The sequence below is a fragment of the Cordyceps fumosorosea genome (assembly GCF_001636725.1).
Source record: "Cordyceps fumosorosea ARSEF 2679 chromosome Unknown scaffold_6, whole genome shotgun sequence".
NCBI lineage: Eukaryota > Fungi > Ascomycota > Sordariomycetes > Hypocreales > Cordycipitaceae > Cordyceps > Cordyceps fumosorosea.
The window spans coordinates 463,696-478,283 of NW_017387306.1; the positions used below are offsets into that span (position 1 = coordinate 463,696).

At 56.1% G+C, this 14,588-nt stretch overlaps 4 protein-coding genes across 4 annotated transcripts; all 4 read right to left on the bottom strand.

The window, feature by feature from the left end:
- Positions 1-395: 395 nt before the first annotated feature.
- On the bottom strand, positions 396-4,049 carry ISF_03315 (hypothetical protein; the record flags this gene model as incomplete). Its single annotated transcript, XM_018846921.1, has 1 exon — positions 396-4,049. The coding sequence occupies one exon, from the start codon at positions 4,047-4,049 to the stop codon at positions 396-398; it is 3,654 nt and encodes a 1,217-aa protein (XP_018705810.1).
- A 1,322-nt stretch (positions 4,050-5,371) lies between these two features.
- Positions 5,372-6,994, bottom strand: ISF_03316 (Zinc/iron permease; the record flags this gene model as incomplete). The annotated part of the gene is made up of 4 exons (XM_018846922.1): positions 5,372-5,557; positions 5,612-5,921; positions 6,006-6,625; positions 6,851-6,994. The coding sequence occupies 4 exons, from the start codon at positions 6,992-6,994 to the stop codon at positions 5,372-5,374; spliced, it is 1,260 nt and encodes a 419-aa protein (XP_018705811.1).
- A 581-nt stretch (positions 6,995-7,575) lies between these two features.
- On the bottom strand, positions 7,576-8,952 carry ISF_03317 (GPI-anchored cell wall beta-1,3-endoglucanase EglC; the record flags this gene model as incomplete). Its single annotated transcript, XM_018846923.1, has 1 exon — positions 7,576-8,952. The coding sequence occupies one exon, from the start codon at positions 8,950-8,952 to the stop codon at positions 7,576-7,578; it is 1,377 nt and encodes a 458-aa protein (XP_018705812.1).
- A 2,378-nt stretch (positions 8,953-11,330) lies between these two features.
- On the bottom strand, positions 11,331-14,480 carry ISF_03318 (hamartin; the record flags this gene model as incomplete). Its single annotated transcript, XM_018846924.1, has 4 exons — positions 11,331-11,452; positions 11,510-13,778; positions 13,831-14,368; positions 14,467-14,480. The coding sequence occupies 4 exons, from the start codon at positions 14,478-14,480 to the stop codon at positions 11,331-11,333; spliced, it is 2,943 nt and encodes a 980-aa protein (XP_018705813.1).
- Positions 14,481-14,588: the final 108 nt, after the last annotated feature.

A 14,588-nucleotide genomic window follows, 5' to 3' on the forward strand; every position in this document is an offset into this window, starting at 1 on the left:
TTCTCGTTCCTCCACGTTTACAAAACAGAGAATATGTACAAAGCACACCATCGCCAACGCGCATGCCAAGCGACTCCGGCCAACACAGTGCTGATTTGATACAAGGACGAATATTGAGAAGAGAAGAAGAGCAATACCAGAATACAAAGGCAGAAAACGCAATGCATGCCATGAGCAGGGTATCAATTGTCGCTTTCTCAAATGCTTGAATCGATCGCCAATGAGGAAAAAAAAAAAAAAAGAAACAGAGAAAAAGAAAATCAAGATGAAAATCCAAAGTCCGAAGAAGTTTGTTGTAGTTGGGAGCAGTAACAAAATGTGTTGAAACAGACAAAGGAAAGAAAGAACAATTCGAGGAGGGAGATTTGGAGAGGTTTAACGCGAACGCGAGCCCTCTATGCCAGCCACAGCAGCCATTTGACGCCGCCCCAGAGACCCTTGCCGATGCCCAAGAAGACGCGGAGAATCATGACGACGAACCAGACGTACCACATGAAGCCGACGACGAGCCACTCGACGCTGAGCCAGAGGCCGCGGCGCAGCCAGCGCAGGCGGCGCCGGCGCCGGCGGAGCATCTTCTCAATGGTGTCAACGACGTGCTTGATGCGGAGGGGCTGGTCAAGTGCGAGACCGCGGCTCGCCTCGTCGGCTTCCTCAACCGCAGCACGCGTCAGCGGCGCGAGGTCGTCAGCGATGCGCGAGCGCACCGCACCGACGCGCCGATGCAGCTCCGGCCCCGTGTGCGTCGTGAAGCGGTCCGCGGACGCCTGCCAGCGCTGGCCGAAGAGCTGTACATTGGCCGTCAGCGTCTGTGCCGCGAGCGTGTATGCCTCGGCGAGCGGCACAGCTTGCTCGTGAAGGCCTGTGCTCTGAGGGCACAGGTTCGCGATGCCGTCCCAGTCAATGTTGGCCAGTCTCCCGTTGTTGTTCGCGCCGTCGTTCTTGAACGGCTTGTGCGTCTCCTGAGCGCGCCGGCTGATTTCCATGGCCTTGATGCCGGAGCTCAGAACAAGGGTCTTGACGCGCGCCATCTCGCGTCTTGATAGCTGGCTCCGCTCGATTTGCCTGGCACCCTGGTCCGCAATCGACCACTGGCGGCTCTTGGTTCGCTCGCTGCGGTCGAAGCGGCGACTGACAGGGTCTCCAAGGATGGCGTTGAGTCGACGGTCAGTTTCGCGGACCCCGGGAGGAACACGACCCTTGGTCGATTCGGCCTCGGAGACGTCAGACTCCCCAGGACGAGACGCCCCGTTCGGCGGTGGAGATGTTGACATGGATGGACTTCGAACTTCGGCCTGAGGAGGCTTGAGCAAGTCGACGCGCGAGGATTCGCTGCTTTGAACCCCATGGGCCGTCCAAGATGCAGACTTGTGAATGCTGTTATCGGCAGAAGAACCGGAAGCGTGCTGGAACTGTGGCATGACATCGAGAAAGTGTTTCGACGCCTGCTCTTTAGGCTGATCTTTCTTGGAGGTGCGGCGAGACAGAGACATCGACGCCCGCCTTCTTCCTCTGTTGTGTTCGCTGTCAGACTCGTCTGTGGACTCAAGTTCTTGCGATTCTCCAGAGCCATCCTTTTTGCGTAGGATATCTCCGATGCGAGATACGCCACCTCTTAAGACCGTATCAATGCGTGGTCCCTTGAAAATGCCACGAAGACCTGAGTTGGGGTCATCAGTGCGCTGAAGTAGGCTTCCCATGCGGCGATGGCTTTTGATGGTCTCCCCAGCGACGGGGGCCGAGGAATTCCTTAATAGAGATGGTTCCCCTTCCAGAGGAGGTGGATAGCTAATCGTCCCTCGCGGAAGCGTGTCCGCTCTACTGCCTGCAACTGCCTCTCTATCCGCACCAAGCCTGGCTTCGGAATTTGTGTGACTTTTTGCCGCGTCGTGTCTAGAAGGAGACCCTGAGCGGCTCCAGGGAGCCGGCAGCTCTAGAGACACAGACTCGAGCGTAGCCTTTCTAGAGGGCCGCAGCTCTGGTGACGTGGGCAGTGATGAGTCGTTATCTATCGATCTGGGTGCTCGGAGACGAGGCCCGTCGATGACTTGGTCTTCAGAGCGGAATCGAGAAGGAGAAGTCTTGTGCATCCTTTCAAAGGTACCCCTATGCTCCTGGTCGCTGGTCTCCAGGAAGGATTCTCTGCGACTCTGCAGGCGGCTGCTTGATTTCGAGCGCAGGTTTCGCTCTGGGCTTGCCATGCTGGAAGGTACGAAATGTTCAATACCTGCAAGATCCAAAACATCCTTGCCTCTATTTTCCTTGGCAATCATCTCCAGCATTTGCTTATGCAAGATATCACCTGGATGCGCATCTTTGGTTTCTGCACGCCTGCGAGTGTCGCGGATTGTCTGGCTGCGCGCCTCGTTGTCGCTTTTTGAATATTCGGAAGCCGAGTCTTTTTTAGAGCGAGGTCTAGCATAAAGGTGATCAGAGACATGCCAGTGATTTGAGTCTTTGATATGACTGAGTTTCTCTCTAGCACGGTCGATGACAGGCTGCCGACCATGCTCTGCGCCATGGCCCCGATGTGTGTGATGGATTTCGGGCAGGTTCGGCACACGGCTAATAGTGCCTGGGGAAAAGGGCATGAAGTGCCTAGGCTCTTCGCTTTCTCGCGACATGGGTCGAGAGAGTTCAGAGTTGGGAGGGAAGATCCTGCGCCAATGGCGATCTTCGATCAGTTCCTTATTCTGATGTTGCTCGAGCCAGTAGGCATCTGCAATCATGTCGCACGGTTCAATGAACCAGTCCACGCGCGGCCGACGGTTTCGAGCCGCCTTCGCCACAGGGTCAGGTGCAGACTGTGCAGCTGGATCGTCGGCACTGGAGAATGGGACCATGTACTCTGCTTCATCTTCTGGCTGTTGCAGAGCGATGTTTTGCTCACATCTCTCGACCCAAGACTTGACAATGTCGACTTCTCCAAACCCCTGCCTCTCGCCGTCAATAATCTTTCTCTCGCGAGCCCTTACTTTTCTGTTCCGGATGTACTGCAGCGGATTGTACTTGCGCCCCAGCTGGACAGTGTTGGAAGTCCAAGCGAAAGCCTTTGCGCCACCCGCAGGGGACGCCGGTGGACTCGTCGCAACGAGTCGTAGGTGCGCTGGCTTCAGGGGCGGCAAGACGTCAAGGAGCCTTCTGTATTGAGCCATAAGCTCGAGCTGATCCTTTGCTTTCTGGGCGCGGGCTAGGGTCGAGGCGGAAAAGTGATAGCGATACATATCGTCCTGTCCCATGTGGAAGCTGGAGAGTAGTGGGCTTGACACTGACAAGCCTGTGTTTTGTCTGGGTATCATGCTCAGTGCCGGGCGAGGAGAGATGTTCCGAGAGGATCGGCGTTGCTGCTTGAGCTGTTGGCGGAGGTCGTTGGAGGTAGCTGAATCGGGCAAAGGCAGGAGTTTGGGAGGAGCGGCGCGAGATACGTTTCGACGAGAGGCGAGACGGCGAGATTCACTCAAGTTCAATGCCATGTTGACAATCTGCGTGGAGTCGGCGTCGACAGAAGTGGCCGCATGACTGTTCAGAGACGATGCAGGAGACGGCTGGTTAAGCGAGCCGGTGCTCAGGTTGTGAGTGGCCTCCGGAGACGGCGTGAGCAGCTTTCCGGCGAAGGGATCGGACGCTACTCGCAAGGCTTGCTCTCGTAGAGCAATCGATCGCGCGGATTCGGGCGTGTTGGAGAGCGAGTCGGTCGTGGCACCAGTACGGGCCGTGGGCGCAGCAACGGTGGGTTTCGGGAGACGAGAGCTGTGGCTGCGCCGGACGCCGCCCCCGTCGAGCAGGAACGAGCCGCTCGGTCTGTCTCTGCGCTTCGTCCTTCTCGTCGTGTCGTATCGTACCGGCCCGTACGTCTGCTCGGCGGCAAGCCTCGACTGGTGCAGCAGCAGACGCTCGCGGGTGAGCAGGTCTGGTGCGGCTGCGGAGCGGCTGCTGCCGGCGCTGCTCGACTCGGCGGCCGCATCGTGGCTTTGGCGGCGGTGCGCGTCGGGTGTCACTGGGGGTCGGCGGTGCTCGGGAAAGTTGTCGTCGGCATGGACGTCCGCCATGGCGCGGGGGAGCCTTGGCACATGCTCCTGCGTCTGGGGGGACGGACGGCGAGCCTGGGCGTGGCTGTCGACGTTTGGGTAGACCTTTTGAGGCGGGGGGGGGGCTGACTTGGTGTGAAAGCAGGGAGAAGACTCGGTTTATGGGGTGGAGATGGGAGGTGTAAGCTCTTGACTATGGTGGGGGCAATACGACGATGAAGAGCGATGCTTGGTAGATTCAGAGACGGAGCAAGCGAGGAGAAGGGATGGTGGTTCTCTTGAGCTTGCGAGGTCCTTATGAGGTACCTACATGGTAGGCTAAAAGCAGCGGGTCATGAGACAGGCATGTGCCAGGCGGTTGGAGGTGAGGCAGTACCTGAGCTACCACCGCCAATAGGTGCAGCCAAAAGTACCTTCCCTGTTGAACGTGCCATTGGTGCCGCGGGTCAAGTGTACAAGCGGCAGCACCTGGAAACGTAATCATTCGGGAACATGTTAACTAAATACACATGCCCGAAGTACTGATGCCGATTACGGTCTACCATTTGCTAGTGCTGGTGTATTGAACAAGATATTAGGTAGTTTGCTTCTTTATCAAGCGGCCAAGTAGGATCCTGCCACTAGGTATGCACTCATCACCCTCACTATATCCACCACACTTGGATATTTATTATAATTGGTATAATACTGAATTGTACATAGCATCTACTATTTAATAAAGAAACATGGTTATAATTTTCATGAACTACACATACCAGGGTCGCCTTTCCTCACCTGCAGGTATTCATACACGTAGGCACCCACAAGCGGGTAGGCAGAGTGAGGCGGCACCAACAAACCATGAGGGCGGCGGCCTATAGATAGATGTATTTGTATATTAAGAAAACTAGACGTTGAACAGCTTACAGGACCAGCCATTTCAACATATTTTTCCTCCCAACGAGCACGGTCGCTGACAGCAACTTAAGGGGGGGGGGGGGGTTCTCTGGAGTGTTGCAAGTTGGCGAATCCTTCGTCCGGGCAGGGCATGCAGCTGGAGTGCTTGAGGCTGGCATTCAGCCACCTGGAATTTCATCTCTTTGGCGCCATGGGCAAGCCAGACGTCCGCTATGGCTAGAAGCACGAGACCGTTTCTGAGATGAAACGCGGTACTGCGTACGGCGGGCGAGTGTCAAGAAAACGCTTTGGTGGTGTGCATGTATTTGGGTGGCATCCTTCTAACTTGGTGGTTTCGATTTATTTAGCATGTGGATATCGTTATTGATATTGCATTGTTCAATTCTAACTGCCCTTGACCGTTGTTCTTTCCCTTTCTTTATTAAGACCCATTGCCGAGCAGACGCTTAATCATGCCATGAGATGTACAGCATAATGCCGGCGCCCAACGCAATGGCCGCAAACTGCGTCAACGTCTTGCGCAGCTCCTGCATCTTGTTGGGGCCCGTCTCGAGCAGTTCCGGGATGACTGCGACGGTGCCTACGTAGAGGAACGTGCCAGCAGTGAAGGGGAGCAGCATATCGCCCCATGTCTATGTCATGTCAGTACAACTTTAAAAATATCTGCAGGCTGGCAGGAAACTCACCAAGCTGGTACCCCAGAGGCCGGCATTCCGAGGCATTCCCGTAGTCTCCCCGTCGGCCGCGGGGCTGCCAAACTCCTGCACGGCGATGCCGATGAGCGTGCCGAGGAAGGCGCCGATGGCGGTGACGAACTGCGAGCCCATGGCGGCGCGCTTGGAGAAGCCGGACTGCACGAGCAGGGCAAAGTCGCCGACCTCGTGGGGGATCTCGTGGAAGAAGACGGCGACGGTGGTGGTGGCGCCGATGGTCGGAGAGGCGTAGAAGCTGGCGGACATGGCCAGGCCGTCGGTGATGTTGTGCGTAAAGTCGGCGCTTTTGTTGTCAGCGGTCGTCGTGTGTGTGTGTGTGTGTGTGTGTGTGTCAACGTTGTGATGGCTATTGCCAGAAGAAACTTACATCAAGTTCAGGTAGCCGCCGAGCTTGACGCTTGGGTTGACCTCCTTCTTTGCCTCGACCACGGCCGCCAGCTCCTTGCCGGCCTTGCCCCCCTTGCGCACTCTCACACTTCCGCTGTCGATGCCGTCCACACCCGTCGCCATGCCCTCATCCCTCGCCGGCAGCGCCGCGTGGGAGTGACTATGCCCATGCCTCTCCCCTCCTCCGCCGCCGCCCGTCGCGATCCGCAAGCCCTTGTCCATGGCGACAAACGTCAGGAAGCCGACCATGATGGCCAGCCCCAGCACCAGGTTGCGGTTCGGCTCGACCAGCACAAACGTGGCACGCGCCGGGTCGTCCTCGCCGACGAAGATCTCCGGCAGCAGGTGGAAGAGCGTGTCGCCGAGCAGGCCGCCGACGGCGAAGGCCACCATGACGGACAGCGCGGCCGGGTCGATGTCGGTCGGGCATAGCGCGAGCAGGAAGTTGGGCGGCCCGGAGATGTAGAGCGTCGCGAGCAGCGCGTTGACGGCCGGCGAGCCGGGGAAGAGCACGGCGAAGAGGCGCGCGGTCAGCGAGGAGGGCTGCGCGTCGTGGTGCGCGGCCTTGGCGGCGTTGAGGCGCTGCACGACGGAGCAGGTCTGTAGAGTTATGGGAGTTGAGTCAGTGGGTGCTTGCTTGGTGCGTTGTTCTTGCAGCTGCTTCTCTCGTACGCCTGCTCTCTCTCTCTCTCTCTCTCTCTCTCCTTTGTCACGCGACCCCTCGCGCTCCCGCCAACAACCGCGTTTTTGACAAGGCGAAGCTCCGTCTTGCATCATCTCCGTAGAATTTTTGCTCCATCTCGCTTCTCATCGCATAATGCGTACCTGCAGTTCCTCATCGAGCTGCTCCAAGCTCAAGCTCTCCGCGGCGGCGTCGGCGGCGGTCACGCTCTGTGGAGCTGCGTACACGCAGATGACGAGCACGGCCAGGCAAAGTGCCCAATTTCGCAGTCGAGGGCTGAACGCCATTGTACCAGATTATGCTGCAATGGACTTGGGTCAATGCGAGTTTTCGGACGTGATTGTAGAAAGAAGCTTAAGAAGTTTTAGGTGGGCTGTTAGAACCGTGTCGCGCGATCGGATCAGGGGTTGGCTTTAGGTTGCCCTTGTTAAGAAAGTGACAGCGCGCGCCGCGCGCCAGCCGAGTTCCAGATTTGGAACCTGCTCGGATCATGGCTCGGCTCGGCCGCAGCATCAGCCCACCAATGAGACAAGGTGACACAGTATCCAGATGAGGCTGATTATCATGGTGCATACGGACCGTAATTAAGAATTGACGTAGCAAGTCAGTTAGTCGGCTCAATCACCATCATTGGTCTGCGCTGCAGTCATGTCCAAAAGTCCAAGTCATTTCAAATGAGTGTTGTCATTCCGTGTATCCAAAACAATGCATTACCCAAACATTTCCTATTTGGGCCCAAATCCGTTTTCAAGTCTAAATTAATCCAATCATTCATCAATGCGCAGGAGCGCGGGAACAGTCAAGGGAGGATGACCTCGGACACCGTGATGCCGCGGCCACAATGTACACAGAAGCTCCGTCAAGCTATTTACAAGGCAGCAACAGCCACGAAGATGGCAGCGACAGCGGCGGCAACAGAGCTGAGACCGGCGGCGGCGGCGCTAGCAATGGGCGTGGGGGTGCTGGAGCCAGCGGGCGACGTGGGAGTGCGGGAGGGAACGACACCGGTGCCGGCGGGCTGGCTCTGGGAAGGCTGGGAGCCGGTACCGACGGGGACGGAGCCGCCAGGGTTGGAAGCGCCGGCAGAGGAGGAGCTGCTACCGGAGGGCGCGGCGGCGGAGGAGGAGGCGGCACCGGAAGACTGCGCAGAGGTGGCCGTGGCCGAGGTCTGGCTCTGGCTGCCACCGGTGGCCGTAGAGGAGGCACCAGACTGCGGGCTGGTGCTGGAGGCAGAGGTAGAGGCAGAGGCAGAGGCAGAGGCAGAGCTGGAGGAGCTGCTGGAGCCGGAGCCGCCGTCGGTGTAGCCGTCGCAGGACAGGTCAAAGAGAGGCTTGGTGCTCAGCGTGTTGCCGCCGACGATGCCGAAGCTGGGCGCGGAGGCCTGGCTGGGGCCGCCGTCCTGCATGATGAACCAGAAGACGTTGACCTTGCCGAAGCGCGGGCAGCCGACCTCACGCCAGAAGGTCTGGGCGTTCTCGATGCTCGCCTGGGCCTTGTTCTCGGCCTTGCCGCTCACGGGCCAGCCGGTCTCGGTGATCCAGAGAGGCTTGCCGCCGGTGCCGGTGTTGGTGTTGTCGATGGCGGACTGGAAGAGCGACTTGGCGTTTTCGATGCCGTTGTCCTTCTGGTTCTCGTAGTAGGGGTAGGCGTCCATGCCGACCCAGTCGAGCTTGTCGCTGAGAGCGCGGTTGGTCGAGTTGGCGTAGGCCGTCCAGGTGTCGACGTGGCCGATGGGTGCCTTCTCCAGGCAGGTGCCCTTGACGGCGTCGCGGGTCTGCTGGACGTAGTCGGCGAGGACGGAGGGGCCGACGCCGGGGTTCTCGCCGGCGGCCTGGCCGAGGGCCGAGTCACGGTAGAGATCCTCGGAGCCGACTGAGATGCCGGCGACGAGGTTGCCGAGGGACTGGCCGCAGTACTGCTGGGCGGTCTTCTTGAGGGCCGAGATCTCGTTGTCGAACTGGGTCTGGCCGGCCGAGGCCCAGAGACCGAAGAGCAGGCTCGTCTTGGTGCTGATGGCGGCGGGAATGGCCGAGATGGGGTCGCTGACGGTGCCGTCCTGGATCATGGTATAGAGACGGGCAGAGGTGAAGCCACCGTTGGTGCCCTCGAGGCCTTGGGCGTTCTTGAACTCGGCCTCGAAGCCCGCCTGGTCCCTGCCCTTGCTCTCGTAGTTGAAGCCCTGGAAGGCGGCGGTGGCGCCTGTTACAGCGGTGGCCAGGGCGAGGATGCTAGATGAGGAAGGCATCTTGTATTATGTGGTGTGTGCGTTTGTGAAGTGTGACGACGATAACGACTGTTTTGGCGTGTAAGACGTTGGAGCCGTTGACTTTAAAAGACTTGGTATGTATCGGCAACGAATGTGTGCAGACGATAACGACTGCTGAAAAAATCCGACAAGATATTATACACAATACAAACAAGAGATGTAAGAAGAGGAAAAAAAGTAAGAGTCAAAGCAGAGCAGAGCAGAGCGGTTAAAAGAACCGGGGGTAGGCCAGCCAGTCAGTCGGGCATCTGGGAGAAGCATCCGAATCGGGATGGCTGAGTGACCTTGACTTCCCTGTTTCTCGGGGGCGACCGCGGCAAGTGGAACGAGGAACCAGGCACGGAGGCGCAGATACAAGAGAACGAGGTACCTCAGGGACAAGGCCCCCCCTGCATCGGCGCAAAGTTTGACGGCGGCGCGGACAGGACGGAGAGCCAGCTGAAGGGCACAAAGGGCACCAGTGGTGTTGATACTCCACTGTGCGGCCGCGGCGAGGAATCGAAAGATACAAACAAGTCAAGTATCGCACCAGGACTTGGTCAGGTTCTGTTCTCTGCACCAGGAACCCACCCGCCCACAGTTTTTTCCCTCCACAAAACCATACAGCGAGTCCACAGCGCCTCCATCCTGGAAAAAGCACGCCGCCTTCAGGCTTCAGGGCATCTTGGCCACCTCAAAGAGCCCGTATATCCCGCCACCATCTGCCATCCACTCACTGCCAGGGGCCAGGAGCCTCCTGAAGCCTCTTGATAATGGTACCTTGCAGCCGCACCATGACTGGCTGGCGTTGTTTATTTTTTTCGTCTTTTCGTCTTTTCGTTTTTCTCGCTCCTTCTTCTCGGCTTTCGCCTTGGACACTAGTTAGCGGCGAGTGTGAGATTTTCGGGACCTCATGCAAACCGGAACAATTAGCCGGCTATTCTCCCTTCACCTGCCAGTCAACAAGACGCAAGTCGGCTTGCATGTACTGCTTCTCAGGCAAGAAAGGAAAACAATCAAATGAAAATACAACAATTCGTACAATAATAACAATAAATCACAACTCATCTTGCTGCATGTCTCTGCCTACGACGCTGCATACCACACACACCACTCGCCAGCAACGCCGCCAACCCCCGTGGGCACAGAATACGAGCCCAAACCACGTCATGGCGCGCCTCCTACTGGCAACTGAGGAGCTTCTAGCCCACTGTGCCAGCCATCACTCGATGCCGCTCTGTTTGTTATCAACCCGTCCTGGGCCTTCTCTTGACTCTTTCGGGACCCTCTCGGTGCAATTGGCGCAGGCAGGTGCTTGCTCAATACGAAGGCCGACCGGCTCGCACCTCGACCCAAGCGACCCAAGTTATTAGATCCCTCATACGAACCTGCTGATGCATTCATTACTCTGCATTGCCAATGAATGACACATCTTTTTGCTCAGATACACCCAGCTCCTACTTGATGCAGTGAGAGTTCTGCCAAGATGCCTCAACAACCAAAACAGTAAAGACGTCGCCGACTAGTCAGGTAGACGCTTGCGCAACGTTCCACCACAAAAAGTCTAAAATCCTTGACAGTTTCCCACGTTGAAAAAGAAGTCTCCTGGGCGTCCAGGCACATACTCATCGGAAGTAAGGCACACCTCAACAAAGTCCAGACTCTTCTTGTCCACACTTTTCTGTCCGTCCATGCCACCTATTCCCCACCGCACCACACCACGCAGCACAGCCTGTTTGCTTCTCCTCTCTGTTACGCTTCACGTAGTTGACCATGGCTATTGAATGCTGTTTCCTTTTTACCTAGGAACATCACTTACTTGTTCTTGGCTGCTCAATCACATTCAACGGCCTGCTCCACTGTCGCCAACCCCCACGAATAGCAGCGACTCACTCACTCACTCGCTGCTGCCCGCTGACGCGTCACTCATCACCTTGTCCATGAGTCGCCATCTTCACACATTCTCTTTCTGCGGTTGCTTCCGGTTAACTGCACTAAAAAAAAATCTCTTAGAAGCTGCATAGTAGTGCTGCCAGTTGTCGCTACCGGGCAGACGTCAATTCAGGTTGGCTCACCAACCAGGAACCACCAGCACTCTTCACTGGAATGCGTCTCGCCGCAACATGTCTATCCACCGCATGGCCCGGATTTAATCCTCGTCGTCGTGCCGGACAACAAAACGCACTAATCATTGTTTTTTGCCATGTACAAAATAGAAACCGTCCCATGTAGCAAACACATGACTTAGCTATGCTTTTCGGCCGCTCTGCTTTCCCACCTCAGCCGGCTATTATACACTCTGTCTAGCCATCACAAATCCTGGTTTTGCAGCTTCTGGAAGAAAACACGTACATGTGTTTCTCACAAACGTCGACGACTTAAACAAATCCACGAATTCCTCGTAGCGTAGATCTCTTCTCCTTCTTCGGCTTGCTTGATGAGTTGCCACCATCGTCTTTGCCCTTGTCTCCACCATCTCGCCGTAGTCGACTGTGTAAACCTGCTGTTCGATATAAGTCAACGTTTCAAGTCCCATGAAAGCTTGTCCTCGACGTACCGAAATGCCTTTGCTCTGGACTTCGTGATGGCCCGGCTGCTTCCTGGGATTTACCCTGAGGACTAGGACTAGGTATCGCGGTCAAAGCTGCCCCAATCTTGGGATCCAGTGGTGGCGTCACATGGTATGGATTCACGTCTGGAGATGTAGGTGGCCCGTGTGCCGTCGCTCTCATCATGACGGGGCTTGCCGACGTCGATAGGTAGTCGGTGCAGTCCCCTCCGGTAGACGTATTGAGGGGAGCCGGTGTCGACGCGTTCATATCCAGTAATGACGACTGGAGTTTTGTATACTTGCGCTGTAGCAGATCGAACTGCTTCTGCAGTTCCGCCTGCTTGGCTCGGCTGCCGGCCAGTGAAGACTCAATTGCTAGGTCAGAGTTGACCCCCGGTCTTGACCGCTCCTCTTGCCTTGTCGATAGCTGCTCTTGCAAAGCAGCCAGTTGGCTCTGGAAGAGCCTCTTGGTTTGCTGAACTTCAGCTTCTTGAGCTGTCAGCTTCATCTGCATCTCTTCCAACCTATTTTGCGTCTCTACAGCCTTAATCATAGCTTCCTGTCTCTCCAAATCTTTGGCTTGGAAATCTCGCTCTGATAGAGTCAATCGATTAACCTCGTCGCGTAGACGTTCCAATTCGTCGCCGTGGATTCCAATAGACTGCACATGCTGCTTCCAGTTGAGTTCCTTGACTTCGGCATCGCACAGGAGCACTCGAAGCTTGCCGCATTCTTCTTTGGACGCCGAGAGCTCCCTTTCCCGCTCTTCTAGCTCCGCCGCTGTCTTCTTCGACTCTTCTCGCATATTCTTTAGCTTGTTGTAAAAGTCTGTCTCCCATTTCTTTGCCATGGCGCGGCTCTTTTCCGACTCTTTTCGGACTTGCATCTCTGCCTTCTTGGCTTCCTCGTACCGGTTCTTGAGGTTGCGGTTTGTCATAAGCAAATTCTGCGTTTCAGCCTCTGTGGCAGCTTCCACAACTTGACGCCGCCGGAGGTCTCCAATATGCGTCATGTGCTGCTGCTTCAAGAAACGTTCAAAACTCAAGTCATTCTCTAAGAGAAGTACCCGACGTTGAAGCTGGACCACTTGAGTATGAGCATCAGCGTTGGTGGGCGGTATGGCACCAGATGTGCGTGGCAAGGTAGAAGGCGGCATGGCATCTTTGACCGATCGGTCAGCGTTTGAATCAGGATGACTCAGCGCCAGTGAAGCGACACTATCGTTTGCGAGCGACTGATGAAGCCCTGACTTGATTGTCTTGTTAGACTTGATCATGTCCTGTAACTGTGTGTGAGATGGCGACTGTGTCAGCTGAGTAGGACTCTCCGTGTGTCTGATTCTGGGATCGCCAGACTCCCTATTTGACGGTTGGCTAGACTGAGAACCCCTACGCAGCATCATGGAAGGGGTTCGATCGCTTGATGCGGAATCTGCGCTGGAGAACTGAGCCTTGCGCCAGCTGTCTACCTTGTTGGTACTAAGAAGCGCCGGATCAGACGTCACACGCTGAGGCTGATCGGAAGAATGAGGAAGCACAGCAGCATCAGCTGGTGTAATAGGCGGCAAGGCACCTTCGGCGAAGGGGTCGGCCTCGGTTGTCGTGCGTAGTCCCATACACCCGGCGACGACTTCGGCGGCTTCACACTTCATCCAGCGGGTAAAATCCGTCTTCTCAGATTCAATGGTTAATGTATAAAAGTTGGGATGTAGCACATGGATGCTGCAAAACTGTTCTGAATGATACCTCATCTCTGTCGGCTGCACCTCAATGCTGCTTGACTCCGAGGTTTCGGCGTGGCGTAGATGGCGCTGGGGCTTTCGAATATAGTCCATGAAATTGATTGGGTAGAGGCCATATAGTACGGAAAAGTACTGTCCAAGATGGCCAATTTCCAAGTCTTCAGAGTCTGGTTCATACGTGCACGCGGCCCAGCTTGCTGTGTAGGCGGCATCAAGAGATGCCATCTCGATAGAGCCTGATCGTTCTTGTTCCCAAAACAGTAAACGCGCATATATATTAAATAGCGTCGGCAGATGGGGTACTAGATCGCTCGGCATGTGTGGTAATAGCATGATAACAGTCGTCAGGGCTGCAGACACCACCGTGGTAGATGTATCGAGCTGCAAACACTGCAGCAGGCTTGTCCAGAGCTGCGTCTCGAGAATCTGGTACAGGTGTGGTGGCTGTCCTTGGATGAAGGCGCAAAAGAATCGGAGGAGCGGTTCTCGATGTTCTTGCTTTACAAAGAGCTTATTGAGCGACGCAAAGAACTCCTAACCAACAGTAAGCATATCGAAACTGCCTATTAAGTTTGAAATGACGAACCTTTGGTTTTCGTCTTCCAAATTGGCCCAGAGCTTCTCTCAAAAGCTGCTCATTGTGCTCCAAGGACTTGTTGCCCTCAATGTGAGCAGGATAGAAGTTGTCTATCCAGATGGAGAGAAGACGATCTATGATGGGATTGGACGTTAAATCCTCGTCGAAGGAATCCTGCAGCTTCTCAGCCAAGAGAGCCGTGTTCATCATTGCAGCAATAGTCTCCTTGACAACGGCCTTGTCTAACGGTGTGTTGTCGAGTATGTTTTGGCAGGCATCAAACCAGAAGAGCACCTTTTCAGGGCTCTGCAAGGCCATCTGGATGCGGCGGAGGACCGCCATCCATGGCCCAGTAGCAGTTGCATTGCCTCGGACATACTTATCAAAGATGGAGACAAGCTCTTCCTGAAGTCGGTCGGCAACGGCGTCGTCATAGGTCTCGTGCTTGTCGAGGTACGCGGTGATGGCAGCTTTGACGTCGTCGGGCAGGGGCAATGCAGGCTCTGCAATGTAGGCTGTGATGATCTTGCAGAGGTCCTTGACGGAGCTATTCGAGTGGGCCTGATCAGCGATGTGCGATGACGGCGCGGTAGACGGGAGTGAGGGGAGGGGAGAGAGCGGGGAGGGCGGGTGGTGATGCCATACCTCGAGGAAGCCATCCCGGCCGGCTGCAGAGATTTTTGGCCAAATTGATTGTTGCTGCGGGCTCAGACGAGCCCGCGCTTAAAGTAACGCTGTTGCCTGAGCGTTGGGGGAACAAAGGCGGC